The sequence below is a fragment of the Marmota monax genome, unplaced genomic scaffold, assembly GCF_021218885.2.
Source record: "Marmota monax isolate L192 unplaced genomic scaffold, Marmota_monax_Labrador192_F-V1.1 WCK01_AAM20220418_F8-fsc00182, whole genome shotgun sequence".
NCBI lineage: Eukaryota > Metazoa > Chordata > Mammalia > Rodentia > Sciuridae > Marmota > Marmota monax.
The window spans coordinates 3,403,159-3,422,409 of NW_026693043.1; the positions used below are offsets into that span (position 1 = coordinate 3,403,159).

Genomic DNA, 19,251 nt, shown 5'->3' on the forward strand with positions numbered 1-19,251 from the left:
CTTTCTTCTTTATATTCACTGCTGCTAAAATAATTATTGTTTTGTTCCATAGCAGCAGTAGAAGACAGCAGGGAGACCCTAATTCCAGAGATGATTTTTCCCAAGCTGTGTTTGTCCTTATCTAGGTTTTAACCAGGGTTGCCACAGGTAGAGAGGGACACCTGACAATCTCCTATTCAGGGCCTGTCTTGTATAAGGAAGGTGCTGAGCACCTGGAGGGTGACTCTTTAGTCAGGGTTTTTGCTGCTGTGACTAAAAAAACCCAACCAGAACAATTATAGAGGAGAAAAAATTTACTTGAGGGTTCATGGTTTCAGAGATCTCAGTCCATAGACAGCGGATTCCATTCCTTGGGGCTTGGACTGGCTCTAGGTCAGTGGTTCCTTTGACACAGACTCTACAACCATTCCTTGGGGCTTGAGGTGATGTAATTACCTGTCCCTGTCCCCATGCCAATCTAATAATGAGGACACAGTTTTGAGAAAAAGAAAAAAGAAGTTTTATTGCTTTACTAGAAAAGGAAAAACACAGGGGACTCCCCTGACTCTCCCAATCAGGAGAGACAGGGGGGTTTTAAAGGAATTCTTCAAGAGTTAAGTTCCAGGTGTGCTCTGGTAGGGGGCCCCCAGGGCCCACTGATGGTGTGTTAGGATTCACTTGTTAATTTGAGAGATATTCACTTCCCAGATCCTCAGCAGGCCTCTCCTTTCTGTAGTGTGTGTGTTCAAGGGCAGTTAACTAGGGGAAGAAAAGATAGCACTGTCTCCCTAATCTTGTTGGGGAGGGGGAGAAGGGGAAAGAGAGGAAAAATTTTAAAAAAAATAAGCCTTAGAGCAATGAGGGCTATATTCAGAAGGTGAAGGGACCAGTGTTACAGTGAGGCTGAAATCATGGGACATGAGTGTGGCAGAGGGAAGCAGCTCACAAGACAATCAGAAAGCAGACAGAGATTCCATGCTCCAGATATGAAGTATATATCCCAAAGCCAGGCCCCCAATGCCCACCTCCTCCAGCCACACTCTACCTCCCTTCAGTTAACACTCAGTTCATCCCATCAGGGATTAATTCACTGATTGTGTTAAGACTCTCACAACCCAATAATTTCACCTCTAAATCTTCTTACATTGTGTCACACATGAGCTTTGGGGGGATACCTCACATCCAAACCACAACCAACAAAACAATCAATCAGTTTCTAGTTCGGCTAAGGATTGCTATAATCACACCTAAACAACACAAATCACAACAAAGGAAATAAAGCAATGAATGATGTGGACAATATGAGCCTTTAGGATTATGTAAACAGAGGGTATTATGATTTGAATGTGTCCTCCAAAAATTCACACGTGGAAACTTAATCCCCAAAGTCATATGTTAATGGTATTTGGAGGTGGGCTTTGGAGTGTAATTAGGATTAGATGAGGTCAAAAGGATGGGGTTCCCAAGATAGCATCAGTGGCTTCATAAAAAGAGGAAGAGAGCTGGGTGTGGTGACACATGCCTATAATCCCAGTGGCTCTGCTCCAGAGGTGAGGCAGCAGGATCATGAGTTCAAAGCCAGCCTTAGTAAAAGCAAGGTGGTAAGCAATTCAGTGAGACCCTGTCTCTAAATAAAATACAAACTAGGGCTGTGGATGTGGCTCAGTGGCTAAGAGCCCCTGGGTTCAAACCCCAGTACCAAAATTTTAAAAAAAGTGTAAGGGTAAAAGAAATTGAAGTTAAAGTGTAAAAGTTAAAGGGTAAAAGACCGGGTGTTGTAAAGTTTCTAAGCTGCAAGGTCTGAGTTAAAATGTAAAGGATTAGGTATTATTAGGTTCCTATGCTACCTGCAAAACCTGAAATCCCTGTAGCTGTTAGGACAATACGGGAATTGCCCAGTAAACATTTCCCCTGGCTGTTTGGTTGTTTAATAACTGAAGGGCTCTGTGTAACTGGTCACGGAGTCCTTTAGGCCCTAAAACCAATTAGTTTGAATGTGTACCCCGTTTAGAAATGACCTATCACTCCAGCCTGACCTGTTCCCGCCAATGAATGAACTAATCAGGTTTAGAAGTTGTTGTTCAATTTTCCCGTGCCTCATGATGATTTGTTCTGATGTATACAAAGCCCTCCGCCCTCCCCAAAAAGTGTACTTAAGCAGTGCTCAGCCCCTGCTCGGGGCTCTGGGCTGCTTTCCCTTCTTGAGTGGGCACGGAGCCCCAGCATGCTGGTTCAATAAATCCCCTTCTGCCAATTGCATGAGTGGTCACTTGGTGGTCTCTTTCTCCGACGCTTCGCCTGACCCTTACAAAAGAAGAAGAGAGACCTGAGCTATTATGTTATTATGTTTGATCTGTCTCACCATGTGATGCCTCTGCCTTGTTATAATGCAGCAAGAAAGCTCTCACCAGATGCCAAGCAGATGCCACACCAGGCTCTTGGACTATCTAGACTCTGGAACTATAAGAAATCAATTTCTTTTTTTAATAAATTACACAGCATCAGATATTCAATTATAACAACAGAAAATGGACTAAGACCATGGTTCTTGCTGAGATGAACAGGAAATGGTTTAATGACAAGGGGGGATTAGAAACAAGTTGGGAGGGAAGACCAAAGGGTCTAGATGGGAAGAGGAAGAGGCACCAGGCAAGTGAGGGGACAGATGAACTAATAATTGAATGGAGAAGTCCAAAATATATTCAAAGGACACACAGTGAGCCAGCTGGTTTAATTGGAGTGTTAGGCTTGTTTTCCACAAAGGAAAAAAGGATAAGTTAAAAAGAACAATATTGTTTGGATTTTTCCAATAATGTTACACTCATGTGTTACTTGTATAATTTTAAAATACAAACAAAAAATTAAGGAAAGGAATGTTAAGGTCAAGGAAAACATCCAGATTCACAAGTATTAAGTCTGTGGCTGGTATGGAAGCTTGTTGGTTCCAATAGCCCATAAAGCGAGTCCTTTTCCCTTTCCCACCTCCAAAAATAGATGGTAAAAAATCAAAATAACTTCTCAGCACCCCTGGTAGCAAAGGATAGCCATGTGAAACATTTTAGCACACAAAATGGAAGAAAGGAACCTATTTGGGAAATATTTTGTTTTCCTACATAAGAATCATTTTCCCCTCCATCTCCTTCCTGTTTATCTTAAACATGATTATGAGAAGTTATTTGTAACCATGAGGTCACAAATCTAAGAAAGAAAAGCCAATACTCTGAAGATGGCAGAATGGAAAGACAAAAAGAGCCTGAGTCCTTTAATGACATTCATCAGCCACTTCCTAAACCTGAAAGTGCTATACTTCTAGCATTCTTATGACATGAGAGAATTTATTTGGCTTAAATAACTATTTATCAGGTATTCTGATACTTACAGCCAAATGTATTCTTTGTGACAGAGCTATAAAGTTCAGTACACAATTTAAAGTGACCAGATAAGTGTTTGATATGTAAATCACAGTGTAGGCCACTCTAATTTCTGAATCCAAATTAATATCAGAATATTATGCCATTTCCAAAGGATGAATGGCTGCTTCCAGAGGTGATCCAGTTTGAAATAATGTAATTTCAAGGATATTTCAATAGTTAGTGGGAATAAATCAAAACAATCCTGTGATATGGTATAGTGGACACCTGTGGTTTTGTCTGCCTAGCAACCCCCACCACCATTAAATCTATGAGTTAATAAGCTTCCTGTTACTGTAACAAACACTGAGATAGTCAGCATATAAGACAAAAGGTTTACTTTGACTCAGATTTGGAGGTTTCAACCATGATTGATTGACCCTGTTATTTTGGGGCTTGTAGTTAGGCTACACATGGTGGCAGGAAGTCTATGTTAGAGCAAGCTGCTCACCTCATGGTGGCCCAAAGAAGGGGCTGGAGTCCTAATATTCCCTTCTGGCACAATCCTAATGGCCAGAACACCTCCCACTAGGCTCCACCTCTAAAGGTTCTAACGCCTCCCAATAGCACCATGGGCTAGAAACCAAGCCTTGAATTTACAATCTTTTGGAGGACACAAATCCAAAACATAGCAGAAACTTTTTTGAAATGTAACTTATGTATCATAAAATTTACCCATTCAAAATGTAAACTTCAAAATTCAATGGAGTTTAGTATTGGAGTTGTGTGATCATCACAATAATCTAACATTAGAATATTTTCTTCATCCCCCCAAAGATATCCCATACTCTTTGGTAGCCATTCCTCATTTTCTCTCCTCCCTTACACAGTCCTGGACAACCAACCACTAATGTACTTTCTTTCCCTATAGTCTATTCTGTACATTTCACAAAAAAGGGATCATATAATATTTGACCTTTTGCATATTGTTTTTAACATAATGGTTTGGAGGTTCAACCATGTATTGATGTATTGGTACTTCATTTTTTTCTACTTATTTATTTATTTATTGGTACTGGGAATTGAATCCAGGGGTGCTCAACCACTGAGCCACATTACCAGCCCTTCTTTTTCCCTTTTACTACTACTACTACTACTACTATTATTATTATTATTATTATTATTATTATTATTATTATTATTATTATTTTTGAGACAAGTTCTCGCTAAGTTCCTTAGGGCCTCACTAAGTTGCTGAGGCTGGCTTTGAACATGGGATTACAGGTGTGTGCCACCATGCCCAGCACTTCATTACTTTTCCTTTTTTTAAGAGAGAGAGAGAGAGAGAGAGAGAGAGAAATTTTTTTAATATTTATTTTTCAGTTTTCGGTGGACACAACATCTTTATTTTATTTTATGTGGTGCTGAGGATGGAACCCAGCGCCCCGCGCATGCTAGGCGAGTACGCTACTGCTTGAGCCACATCCCCAGCCCCACTTCATTACTTTTTATGGATGAACAATCCATTGTATGTATAAGCCACATCTTATTTATCTACCTATCAGCTGAAAGACATTTGGGTTGATTCCATTTGGGGGAAATTATGAAGAATGCTGAGCTAGAAAGATAGCTCAGTGGTACAGTATGCACAAGGCCCTGGGCCCAATCTCCACTACCCAATTTTTTAAAAAGATATGATAAAAATTATGCACAATGTTGTTATAAACATTAATGTGCACATTTTTTTGTGTGAGCATATGTCTTCTTTTCTCTTACATATATACCTAGGAGTTTTGTGCCATAAAGTATTAACTCTGTGTTCAACCATTTGAGGAATGACCAGACTATTTTTCATAACAGCAATACTACATTCTTACCATCAATTCGTGAAGATTCTAATTTCTCTACATCCCCCCAACTTGGATTATCTGTTTTGTTATAGTCATCCTAATAGGTATGAAATAATATCTTATTTTAATTTTAGTTTGCATGCCTGTAATGAATACAGATGTTAAACATCTTTTATTGTGCATATTGGCTCTTTATACATTTTCTCTGGACAAATGTCTGTTCAAATCCTTTGGCCCCCCACCCCTTTTCCCTTTTTTTGGTACATGGGGTTGAACTCAGAGTCATTCTACCACTGAGCTACACCCCAGCCCTTTTATTTATTTCTTCTTTAAATTTTGAAACAAGATCTCACTAAATTGCCCAGACTGGCCTTGAACTTGTGATCATTCTACCTTGGCCTCCCAAGTAGCTGGGATTATAGGCATGCACAACTGCACCCAGCCTCCTTTTTTGTTTGGACTATTATCTTTTTATTGTTGAGTTTAGGGAGTTCTTTATATATTCCCAAAATAAGTCCCTCATAACATATACACTTTGCAAATATTTTCTCCCATACTACGGACTGGCTGCCTTTTCATTTTTTAGATGGTGTCTTTTGAAGCATTAACTTTGACAATTTATTGCAGCATTATTTGTAATAGCACAAGAGTGGAAATAATATAACTATACATCAAAAGGGGATGAGTTGAATAAACTATTGTAAGTTCATACAATGGAGTAGCCCTATAGCTGTGAAAAGAAATAAGAAAAATAGCTCTCTCTACTTCTATGAAGTGATCTCTAAGATATACTCTTAAAATGAAAAAGGAATATGCCAGAGAATGTGCAGAGTATGCCACCATTTCTATAATAAAGGGGAAGCATGTAAACATATTTAAGAATTTGCTGATGTAAAAACCAAGTGAGAAAGGAGACAGGAGAGGAGTAGCCCAAAGCTAAATAATTTTTTTAAGTAACTTATAGAGGGAGGGAAACAAAGTGGTAAGGTGTCCAGGACATGGATAAAAGCTAGATCTCTCTGAAAGCATCTTACTTTCTAAATTTGACTTTGAACCAAAAAAATAATTTAATTAAGAATCAAAAGCACAATGAAATGAAACTACACTCCCAGCAATCAGTTAAATGAAATTAAAACCCAGCAATTTGACAGTACATTAGTAGTGGGATATACTGTAAAAACAGGAAGAACTACAAAGAAATCTTAAACTATTTTTAAAACTCAAATTGCTAATAATGTCATTATTATTATTTTTTAAATATTTTGTTTTAGTTGTAGTTGGACACAATACCTTTACTTTATTTTTATGTGGTGCTAAGGATCGAACCCAGGGCCTCGCCTGAGCCAGGTGAGCGCTCTGCGGCTGAGCCAAACTCCAGCCCCTAATGTCATTATTATTAGTCAGAAACTATCATATGCATATATTTTCTATTTATGGTAAGATGGAACAATGAATAATTATGTTCTCATCCTTGTGAATCAACATTTTCAATGCAAATAAAAGATAAATATTAAATCAAAGAAGTTAAATAAAAATCCTATAATCCTTAATTTGCATTGGAAATATGTTTGAACTCATGTTATATTTTATCATTGAAAATATATATATATATATATATTTTTTTTTTTTTCAGGCTGGGAACAGCAGCACATACCTGTAATCCCAGCAGCTAGGGAGGCTGAGGCAGGAAGAACACAAGTTCAAAGCCAGCCTCAGCAAAAGTGAGGCACTAAGCCACTCAGTGAGACCCTGTCTCTAAATAAAATACAAAATAGGGCTGGGGATGTGGCTCAGTGGTTGAGTATCCCTGAGTTCAATCCCTGCCACCACCACCCCCCAAAAATATATATATTTTTTCTAGTCTCTATTTAAATGAATGAAAATGCAAGCCACAGACTAGGAGAAAATATTTGCAGCCCACATATTCAATAATGGACTTTTGTGCAAATTTTATTTTGGAGGTGCTGGGGATTGAACCCAGGGCCTTGTGCATGCTAGGCAAGTGCTCTACCAACTGAGCTATACCCCTAGCCCACAGTTTTTTGATTTTTTTTTTTAGATAAGGGAGATTGAACTCAGGGTCTTGCACTCACACCTGCTAGGCAAGTGCCCTAGCACTGAGTTACATCCCCAGGCCCCCAGAATATATTTTTTAAAACCATCAAAACTCAATAGTAAGGAAATAACCCAATTAAAAATATGTAGAAGACATTAGATATTTTACCAAAGGAAATATATCAAAGGCAAAGAAGTCCATAAAAAGCAGTGCAACATGATAACTATTAGAGAAATAAAAATTAAAATCGAGATACACTACATGTCTATTACAACAGCTAAAATCTAAAATATTGACAATATCAATTGCTTACAAGGATTCAGAACAACAGGAACTCATTGCTGATGGGAATGCAAACTGGAAGATAGCTAGAGGATTTCTTATAAAGTTAAACAAACATCCACCATATGGCCAGTTCTGACTTTATATGAAAGTCAAGTAGCCTGACATTCCTAAGAAAGCAATGATCATTTTGCTGAAGTTTTCAACTTCTTATATGTGTAAGCAAAGCTTTCCTTGTTTAACAGGTATGGAGAAAAAAGCCAGAAATTTCATTTCAATTGAAAATAAAATTCATATGCACTTATCACAAGTCTGATCCGGAATTGACTATTTATGTGGCAAAATATATGCATAAATTTCACATTGGAAAGGTAAATATTATTCTTTCAGTTTCTTGAAAAATAGCACTCTTAGGTATGTATGCTTATAAATAAATCAAGATTATAATTTTGTAACTGCCTGTATTGAGCCGAATCACATCAGTCAGATTTTAAAAACTTTTAATTTTTATGTCCTATATAAAACTGTCTTAGATTATATTTTTATTTATATTACTTTCTCAAATGATTTTAGTAGCTTTGTTATTTATCATTGCCAACTTTTTTCTTTCTTTTTCTAGTACTAAGGATTGAAACCAGGGGTGTTCTATCATTGAGCCCTTTTTTATTTCTTCTTCTTTTTTTTAGTTGTAGATGGACACAATACCTTTATTTATTTATTTGCTTTATGTGGTGCTGAGGATCGAACCCAGGGCCTCACACCTGTGAGACAAGTGCTCTACCACAGAGCTACAGCCCCAGCGCCCCTTATTTCTTATTTTGAGACAGGGTCTTACTAAATTGCCCAGGCTGGCCTTGAACTTGCCATCCTCCTGCCTCAGTATGCGGAGTAACTGGAATTATAGGTGTGGGCCACCATACATGGCTGAGGTAGGATTTGAATCCCTATGTGTAAAGCCCAGGTTCCCAATACAGCATATTTCTTTTTTTTTTCCCCATGGGTATCAGGGATTGAACTCAGGGGCACTCGACTACTGAGCCACATCCCCAACCCTATTTTGTATTTTATTTAGAGACAGGGTTTCACTGAGTTGCTTAGGGCCTCACGGTTGCTGAGGCTGGCTTTGAACTCACGATCCTCCTGCCTTAGCCTCCCTAGCTGCTGTGATTATAGATGTGTGCCACCACATCTGGCAATTACTCCTTGTTTCCAGCCTGCCAACATGTTTTCATATTGTAAGTAGCTTGACTAAAATGAATTTACAACCTTTATTTAAATTACTTCAAGTGAACCCACTTCTTGAAAAAATAGATCCTACCATGGATTAAAACAGAAATAATAATCTTAGTTTATTTACCAGGAATGAATTATGCTGATTTATGAGGTTTTTTAAAAAAATGTATGAAAAGGAAAAAAGTATAAACTAAGCCTTACTACCTGTTTTGCTGTTTCTCAAATACTGGGTAAAAGTCATTTTTCATTTTAAGCAGGAGAGAAAATTGCTCTTGCTCATACCATATGCCATTTATCATTCCTCATTAGCAATCCTAAACTATAAACTAGAGAGGACATTTAGGTCTACGTGGTTAAGGTAAAAAGGAAAAACATTAAGTAGGAAATTTTAGGATAAGAAGAAACAACCTGACATTTCCTCTACTATACTCACACTTGCTTTAGAGTTGATGCCTTTTGTGGGAAAGGGTAAGTGTAGTTGAATAAGTCACAGTGAAGTGAACAGATCCACAGAAAACTCTCATTCTTGACTCAGAGACAATTACTATTATTACAATTACTGTTAATAATAGTAATTAGCACTGATCATGCTAATGTACCATGAGTTATAGAAAATAAATTATATTTATACTTTATATAATTATATATGTATATATCATTTTATATAGTTTTATATTATATAATTATGTGTGTGTGTATACACACACACACACACCCCGTGGAAGTGTGTGGTGCTGAGGATGGAACCCAGGGACTTGCAAATGCTCGGCAAGAGCTCTACCACTAAGCTACATCTCCCATCCCTATAGATATAATTTCTATGAAGAAATTCCCTGAAGCTTAAAAATCATTTCAGGATTAAAAAAAAAACCCAACTCCTGCAGAATTAAAAAAATAACAGTTGAGATTTGGAGTGATGACAACTTCTTGGAGGCACAGTGGCACATGTTGCCTATAATCCCAACTACTCGAGAGACTGTGGCAGGAAGCTCCCAAGTTGAAGACCAGCCTGGACATTTTATTGAGACCCTGCCTCAAAATTAAAAATAAAAAGGGCTGGGGATGTGGCTCAGTGGTATAGTACCCCTGGGTTCAATCCCCAGTACCATAAACAAAGGTGATAGTTGTCCAAGACTGTGAGTGTACTAAGCACCATTGAACTGTATATTTTTAAGTGGTAATGGTTAATTTTGTTATGCAAACTGTACCTCAAAAAATTTTAGAAATCTCAAAATTTTTAAAACATGAAGAAAGTCTGGTTGAGCTCTGTCAAGGGTTCTAGAAGGACAGAGACTAGACATGGCCTTGAAAGAAGGTGGAGATCCAAGTGGTACGATGGTGCATACCTTTAATCCCAACTATTCAGGAGGTTGAGACAGGAGAATTACAAATTTATGGCCAGCCCTGGCAATTTAGTGAGACCCTGTCTCAAAATAAAATAAAAAATAAACAGGGCTGGGACTACCTCAGTGGTAGTGTACCCCTGGGTTCAATCCCCAGTATAACAAGGAGAAAAACATTTTTTAAAAAGTTGAAGACCTGAATTTAAAACACCAAGGCAAGCCTGTGTGGTGGTGCACACCAGTAATCCCAGCGGCTCTAATCCCAGCGGCTCAGGAGGCTGAGGCAGGGGGATCACGAGTTCAAAGCCAGCCTCAGCAATGGCGAGGTACTAAGCAACTATCTCTAAATAAAATACAAAATAGACCTGGGGATGTGGCTCAGTGGTTGAGTGCCCCTGAGTTTAGTCCCCAGTACCAAGAAAAAAAAAACACTGAGGCAAGAACTAGTAGAGGTGGCTCTAACAGGATTTTTTTCCAAACACTGCAACACAATAACAGCTATGTTTTAGTGCAGCCCAGTTCACATACACCCACATGCAGAGGTGAACATGCACATGAAAGAAAGAAACAACAATTCATGAAACAATACTTACTCTTCCCAAGTACAATACACTCTGATTGTGTTCTATTTACTCTTTTTCTTCCTTTCTACCTGTTTCTCCTTTTAAAAAAAATGAAGGTCATGAATCATTAAATTTCTATTTTATTTTACTATTGTGAATTTCAATAATGTTCTTTTTTCTTAAAGGAGCATTTACTTCACTATAAATTAGATAATGAGGGCTGGGGATGTGGCTCACTATGGAGTATTTGCCCACCATACTGGAGGCCCTGTGTTCCTTTCCCAGTACCACACACACACACACACACACACACACACACACACAGTAAATAAATAAATAAATAAATAAATAAGCAGAGGGAAGAGTGAGCAGCTCCTTACTCATTAGAGGCATATCAGGACCGGCTATATAACCATCTGCCCAAAGAGCTATAGAAAAGATTTTTTTCAGGTTTGGCTAGAAAGATCCCTTTTTAACTTTAATATCCTATCATTTTGACAATATACCTGAGATTCTCTTAGTGGAATACAAATCCAACACGTAGACTGTTAGAAAAGGCAAAAAAAAAAAAAAAAAAAAAAAAAAACAAAGTTAGGAAGACTCTACAGTGTAGTTGCAATTTTTCCCTAAGGTTTTTAATTAATTCATATCAAAATGATTTTAGGGCTGGGGATGTAGTTCAGTTGGTAGAGTACTTGTCTTGCATGCACAAGGTCCTGGGTTCAATCCCCAGCACCACAAAAACAACAAAAAATAATAATAATTTTAATGTCACACATGGTACAAATGCTTGTATTTTAGAAAGCACAATACTTTTTATATTTCAAAGACTGAAACAGAGGTTGTGCATCCCCCAGCTGCAGAGAAAAATCAATCTATTACTCATGACTGATGTAGCTAAGTAAGGAGAAAAACAAGTTCCTTTTTGATTTCTATGAAAAAGCAGTACCAGCTAGCTCATGTTGGAATTTTAAACCCCAAACCGTCAAGTAATTATGCTATCTATAGGAAGCCAAGTTTTTTCATTTCATAATTTAATTCAGCAAGCTTGGGGGTGAGGAGATTAAAGGCCAAATATGGCTTTACTGATTTCTGACCATTCTATACCAGAAAGTATCCAATCTTATGACTATTTACAAGTCTATAAAATTATATTAATCTTTGGCAACTCATAGCACATGTAATACAATAATTTCTTTTTTTTTCAAATTTTTTATTGTTGGCTGTTCAAAACATTACATAGTTCTTGATATATCATATTTCACAATTTGATTCAAGTGGGTTATGAGCTCCCATTTTTACCCCATATACAGATTGCAGAATCACATCAGTTACACATCCATTGATTTACATATTGCCATACTAGTGTCTGTTGTATTCTGCTGCCTTTCCTATCCTCTACTATCCCCCCTCCCCTCCCCTCCCCTCCCCTCTTCTCTCTCTGCTCCCTCTACTGACATTCGTTTGTCCCCCTTATATTATTTTTCCCCTTCCCCTCACTTCCTCTTGTATGTACTTTTGTATAACTCTGAGGGTGTCCTTCCATTTCCATGCATTTTCCCTTCTCTCTCCCTTTCCCTCCCACCTCTCATCCCTGTTTAATGTTAATCTTCTTCTCATGCTCTTCGACCCTACTCTGTTCTTAGTTACTCTCCTTATATCAAAGAAGACATTTGGCATTTGTTTTTTAGGGATTGGCTAGCTTCACTTAGCATAATCTGCTCTAATGCCATCCATTTCCCTGTAAATTCTATGATTTTGTCATTTTTTAATGCAGAGTAATACTCCATTGTGTATAAATGCCACATTTTTTTTATCCATTCATCCATTGAAGGGCATCTAGGTTGGTTCCACAGTCTAGCTATTGTGAATTGTGCTGCTATGAACATCGATGTAGCAGTGTCCCTGTAGCATGCTCTTTTTAGGTCTTTAGGGAATAGACCGAGAAGGGGAATAGCTGGGTCAAATGGTGGCTCCATTCCCAGCTTTCCAAGAAATCTCCATACTGCTTTCCAAATTGGCTGCACCAATTTGCAGTCCCACCAGCAATGTAATACAATAATTTCTAAAATGCAGCCACCTGATTTGGGAACATACTAGGTAACACAAAAAATAATGATTTGTTGAATGACAGCCCAAGGTATCTAATAAGTGTACTGTTATTCTCTAGTTCACACACATCTCCATTGGTCTCAGGCACAAAGTAAGTAAATACACAAATAATAATAAAATGAGTTTAATAAATAAAATATTGTTTTAAATATACTTATGAGTCTAGAAACACATTTACCCATATACACGTACTTGATTTGTGGCAGAGCTGGCTCAGCAAAGGAGTGGAGAAACAGGAACCTTTTCCAAAAATAGTCCTGGATCAACCGAATATCCATATGGGAAAAAAAATACAACCTGACCCCTATCTCTTTTCACACACGCGCGCATGCGCGCGTGCGCGCACACACACACACACACACAAATGTATTCTAGTTAGATTGTAGATCTAAATATGAAAGGTTTCTAGCCAATAACATGACAAATATATTCATGATCTTGGTGTAATTATTTCTCAAATAGAAAACAAAAGGAAGTATAATAAAGGAAATAACATCATCAGAAACATCATTATGGGGCTGGGGGTGTAGCTTAGTGGTATGGTTATTGCCTAGCATATGTGAAACCCTAGATTTGACCCCCAGCATTGCAAATAAAATAAAATGCAAACTGAAATTACCCCACCCCAAAAAAGGAAAGAAAAAGAAAAATGAAATCTACCATTAAGAGAGTGAAAAGAGCCAGGTGCGGTGGCACACACCTGTAATCCCAGTGGCGCAGGAAAATTGCAAGTTCAAAGCCAGCCTCAGCAATTCAGGAAGGCACTAAGCAACTCAGTGAGACTCTGTCTCTAAATAAAATACAAAATAGGGCTGGGGAATGTGACTCCGTGATCCAGTGCCTCTGGGTTCAATTCCTGGTACCCCCCATCAAAGAAAAAGAGAGTGGATGAATGTACAAAAAAAGCCATGAAAATGTACAAATTACCTCTAAAGACAGCCACGGATTTGTAGACAAACCTAACAAGACATTTCTATGGATAAAAACTTCAAAAGCAAGCAAAATCTAATTATAATGATAGAAGCCAGGACAGTGGTAACATTTGGAGAGTAGGGAAAGAATAAAAAACAGGATCATAGGTAGAGTTACCATATAAAACACAAAATGATCAATTAAATTTGAATTTCAGATAAACATAAATAGGTCCCATGCAATAATCATGTATTTTGTGGGGCGGGGGTAGCAGGGATTAACTCAGGGGCACTTGACCACTGAGCCATATCCCCAGCCCTATTTTGTATTTTGTTTAGAGACAGGGTCTCACTGAGTTGCTTAGCGCCTCGCTTTTGCTGAGGCTGGCTTTTGACTCAAGATCCTCTTGTCTCAGCCTCTGGAGCTGCTAGGATTACAGGTATGTGCCACCCACCCAGCAGTATTCATGTATTTTTATTTGCTAAATCTGGCAACCCTGGTCAAGGTGGGGTACTTTTTGAGTACTGGTAATATTCTGTTGATGTTCATTCTGTGATCATCCATTCTACATTTTCATGTATATGTGCTATTCTTCACAATAATAAAAGTTTAAAAACCAAGCAAAAGTACACTTAGTACAATGTGGCAGATTTTTAAATACCTCATCCAACCACTGTGTTTCCTTCCCACCCTTAATCAACATGTGAGAGCTGTGATAATTCTGCAGGTGGTGGGCACCTATAATCAGAAGTGTTGCTAGGCTAAAAGCTGTAGGCTCTATTTTCATTTTTTTTATTAAAAGTCATGTTTACACAGCATGCTTCTTTATTTCTGGAATCTTCTTTCGTATCCTGCTTCTTGGGAGCTTTTCTTATTGGCATGGCTGGCTTCATCTTATCAAAGAGCAATGCTATGCTTGGGAGGCCAACCTCTAACCATTAGCCAAGAAATGCACAATCCAGTGTTCAAGACTGGACGGATCAACCCATATGTGGGGATCCAGACCAGAATTCAGTGGCCCGAAGCTACAAATAAAACTGGGACTTTAGGGCCAGCAAGTTAGATACAGACACTGTTCAGAATTCATAGTCAGAAAACTTCAATCTTTCCGCTGCTTTGTAAACTTACCAGAGGTTTACACAAATACCTCGAGTGGCTTCATCTAATATCCCTCCCATCAGTGGGATATGATTTATTACTTATCTTCTCCTGTAGACCCAATTGGCAAACCCAAGTAAAGAAATAGTAACTCCATGCAAACAAAAGCCTGTAGCATTTTCACAGTGTTGTTTAAATAAGGTGCTATTTATTGCCAAGAATTCTTCAATGCTCAGCGTTTTTATTTTTTTTTTTCTGTTGTTTTGTTTTATATCTTCATCTTGCCCTCCAAGGTTGGGTGTGTGTCTCTATAAATTTTGGTACTAAACTTTACAGATTGGTAGAACTCTTTCACCTGTCACCTACTCCCCTTTATTGTGCCAGGTTTCTTCAATTTAATAACAAACTATAATTAATTCTTCCAAGCAGGGTACTGAGGATAACAATTAGGCTTCTGGGCTATGAAGAAAGGTTGCCTGAAAGAAAACCAGTTTCACCACTGAGATTGTAGCTCTGTACCTCAGTTTTTTAACTGTAAAATGGGAATAAAATAGTAACTCTCTAATCCAAAGGACCATTAGGAGCATCCAGTGCCATGTAAATTGATTAATGCACAGCGCTGGCACATGTTAACTACTCAGTGTTGTTTTTCATGATCACCATCACCTGCTACTTTTGGAGGTTCTGCCACCTATAAGGAAGGACCCTACTATATAAGGTATCTAAAGTAAGGAAAGCATCCAGATGCAGAAAGTTTGGTCTCAGTTGCACCCAACCCAATGCCAGGAGGCCTCCCTTAGGTCCGGGGAGGTGTCATCGCCCCATCCCAGCCTAAACCCCGGGCTCTGATCGGGACCTCTGACCTGGGACGCCCTGGCTACTCACATCGCGTTTGAATCTGTTGCCTGGCAGCAGCGGTAGAGCCATAGCTCTCAACTTCCCAGTTTCTAGGGTCCGACAGGCAGGGGTCGGCAGGCAGCGGCCGCCTTGGCGGCCTTGTTTAATCCCCACGTTGCCTGGAGACGGGAGGAGGCGTCATGGAAGGAGGAGGGGCCGGGGCTCCGGGCGGGGCGGAAACCAGCCCCGCGTACCCCTCCCCCTCCCACCCCCACAAACGGCCGAAGGCAGGTCTCCCAGGTCTCATCTCCTACGTAGACCAAGACAAACTCACCATTCCGCGCCCTCGCCGATTTCTGGCTTAATCTTTTCCATATAGAGCTTAAAGCCTTCCAAGCATTTCAGTTTCTCCCATTATTGCCACTTTTTTTTTTTTTTTTTTGTCATTTGACTATTAAATTTAGTGCAAATGCACAGAAAAGTTCAGAAAATAATATGACACCTGTGAACCCACTGAGCTGTCACACAAGTTAATGCTTTTCTATGTTGCATTTACATCAGCTTTTATTTTGTAATTAAAACATTCCAGATAATGTAAAACTACACACACCCACACGAAAACCCATTCCAGTGGTAACCGCCGCCTTCAGTTCCTCCTCTGTGCATTTTTATATTTGAACTGAACGCTTGTAAGGTCCAATCAGCGGTGGTCAGGAGCGGGGTCAGGTGGCACAAAATGCAACCTCTGTCACTCCATCATATACCTAAGATGCCCAGGCCAGCGACCTCCTCAATTCCTCCACCCTAGTTGCTCCCTGAGTCCTACAGGTTGGACACAGTGCTGTCAGTCACTCCTCTATTTCTGTTGATCTCTCTCCCCCCATTGCATTATTCTTGCTTAGTTCCCTTCTTTAAAAAGAAAAACAAGATCTCATTGATCTTGCCTTCAGAACCATCCTTTTTGTAATTCATAATGCAACCATTGCTCTTCTACTTCAAGAATCTAGCTTTCCAGCCATCTTCAGAGAGGTAAACTCCCTTTGTCAAGGGGATGCCTACCAACACGCTCCATCCCTTCCTTGCCCCTTCCTCTGATCCAGCTCTGAGAAACCTCTGGCTGGTTCCAAAGAAGGCTCTGTTTCTTCCCTCCTGCATTGTGCAAATGACACCATCTTCTAGAAACACTCTTCCTCCTATATTCCACCTGAGTAAGCCCTTCTTGTCTTTCAGTGTGAGAGAGAGACATGGAAGTTTTTGCTATCTTAAGGAAATGCCCCTTTACGTTCTTCCTGCTCCCTCCTCCATCTGTATTAGGTGTCTATTGTAATTCAGACTTTCATTGCACTATATTGCAATTCTGTGTTTATTCCATGTTTCTTTAAATGCCTGTAAGTTCTTCTAGACCTTTGGATTCATCAACAATACCATAATTGTTTTTCTGTGTTTATAAATTTTACACATTCACAGTATAAGTTTCTGCTACCTTGTTTTGTTTTGGTGCTAGGAACTGAACTCAAAGCACTGCACTCTGCTACTGCACTATACTCCCAGCTCCTACTGCCTCCTTTTTTCCCCTAGGATCTGTTTTTGAGGTTTCTATATATTGGCACGCGTAGATAAGAAGTCAGTCATTTTAAATCACTTATTCATCTGCTGTCATCTATTGATGACAATTAGGTTGTTTCCAATTGTTCACTAGTTAACAACGGTGCAATGAACATCATGCTCCTTTGGTGCCGCAGTCTGGCTGGGCACAATCAGGAGCCACTTGTCAAAAGAAACTAACTTTATTTTTAGAACCACACACGCCAAACAAAACAGCCTCTCAGGAAAAACCCTCAGAGCCTCAACTGCCACCACCGGCTTTCCCCAAGCCTCTCTCTCCCACACAAGCTTCTCTCCACCTCCCACAATCCTCCTGCTCTTGAGGTCTATTGGCTGGGTCACGTGGGTGGAGCCAAAAAAGTCCCCCAATGAGCAGCTCCGTGGTCTGAAAGGGCAGGGAAACAGCCCAATGAGCATCACCGCAGAGGAGCCAATCAGCTAGATGTTGCTGGGGCCGAGGAGCCAATCAGCTAGATGTTGCTGGGGCTGCTGTGAGCCAATCATCAGCCAGCAGCTGGAAGTTTGCTGGCAGCTGGAAGTTTGCTGGGGCCCCTTTGGCTGTGGCTCTCAACACTTTGGAGACTACTTAAAGGTGGAATTACTCACATACAGGAGTGCATGACTTCAACTTGACTAGATTTTGCTAAAGGATCCCTAGATTCAAGGACCAATTAGAATTAGTCCTCTTTCCCCCTCCATCATCAAGTATTATAATTTGGGGTATCAATGGGTATCATCAAGTTTTATAATTTTGGACAGATACCTGAATAAATAAGTGCTATACCATTGCCATTTATATTTGTTTCTACCTAGTTCCTAATGCAGTTGATCTCCTTTTCCCCAAGCTTTAGTTACCTTCTTCTGTGACTCATCTATTCATATTTTTTGGTAATTTTTCTATTTAATCATTTGTAGTATTTATTTATTTATATTTGCTGGATACTAATCCTAGGTGTAACAAGTGTCTTCTCATTGTGGTTTGTCTTTTAACTCCAGATATAGTGTGTTGGGGGGGGGGGCTGTTTGTTCGTTTTGTTTTTGTACCAAGGTTTGAACCCAGGGGCACTAAAATACTGAGCCATATCCCAGCCATTTTTGTATTTTATTTAGAGACAGGGTCTCCAGGATTTACTTAGAGCCTCTTAAATTGCTGAGGCTGGCTTTGAACTCTGCAATCCTCCTGCCTCGGGCTCCCGAGCTGCTGGGATTAAAAGCATGCACTACCATGCCCTGCAAATGTTCCTTATTGTACATAAATTTGCCATTTTATCCTATTCAAATATATCATTCTTGCCATTATAGTTTATGTTTTGTATGTGAATCCAAAATCTTTTACTACTTTCAAAGAACAAAGTTATTCTCCTAAAAGTTCTTTTACAAGCATTTTTAAAAGTTCATTTTCTGTTACTTTCTAAATTAGAATATTTTGAACTAATAGAAAAGTTCTAAGAATAGTCCAAATAACTCTCATATACTTTTCATCCAGATTCATCAATTCCTCAATCCTTACCACATTTGTTTTATTATTCTCTCCATATATACAGTTTTTTCCATTGTAGAGTAAGTTGCAGACATTAAACTTTCTTTGTGATCTAATATCTGATCAATTTTTGTAACTATTCCATGTGCAGTTGAGAAGAAAAGCATATTCTCTATTAGGTTCTAAAGTTCAGTGTAGATCATTAAGATCTATTTTATTCATTATGTTGCTTATATTTTCTATATTTTTTACTTATATTTCTGCCACTTGATCTTCTTTGCACTAAAAGTCTTCTATTAGCTATGTGAGGTATTTCTACCTTTATCTCCTTTTATCCATAGTCTCTTCTTTTTAAAGATGGTTAAGAGGCTAGGGATGTAGTCCAGTGGTAGAACACTTGCCTAGCATGTGCCAGGTCCTGGATTTGATCCCTAGAACCACAAAATAAATAAAGATGGCTATTTCATGCCTACACTTTCAGTGTGAGATTGGCTTTTAACATTATTGTGTTTTGGGGCACACTTAGTTATTTGTTTGTCTAAATTCTACTT

General features: G+C 38.9%; 1 protein-coding gene and 1 non-coding gene across 2 annotated transcripts in view; both read right to left on the reverse strand.

Moving 5' to 3' along the window:
* Positions 1-15,778, reverse strand: part of Efhc2 (EF-hand domain containing 2) — a 200,662-nt gene extending 184,884 nt beyond the window's left edge. The window contains exon 1 of the mRNA XM_058582489.1: positions 15,664-15,778. Within this exon, the coding sequence (XP_058438472.1) occupies positions 15,664-15,705 (42 nt within the window). The 5' untranslated portion in view covers positions 15,706-15,778. The remainder of the gene's footprint in view (positions 1-15,663) is intronic.
* Trnaa-agc (transfer RNA alanine (anticodon AGC)) lies at positions 7,136-7,208 on the reverse strand. Its single transcript has one exon. It is a non-coding gene; the product is annotated as a tRNA-Ala (tRNA).
* Positions 15,779-19,251: the final 3,473 nt, after the last annotated feature.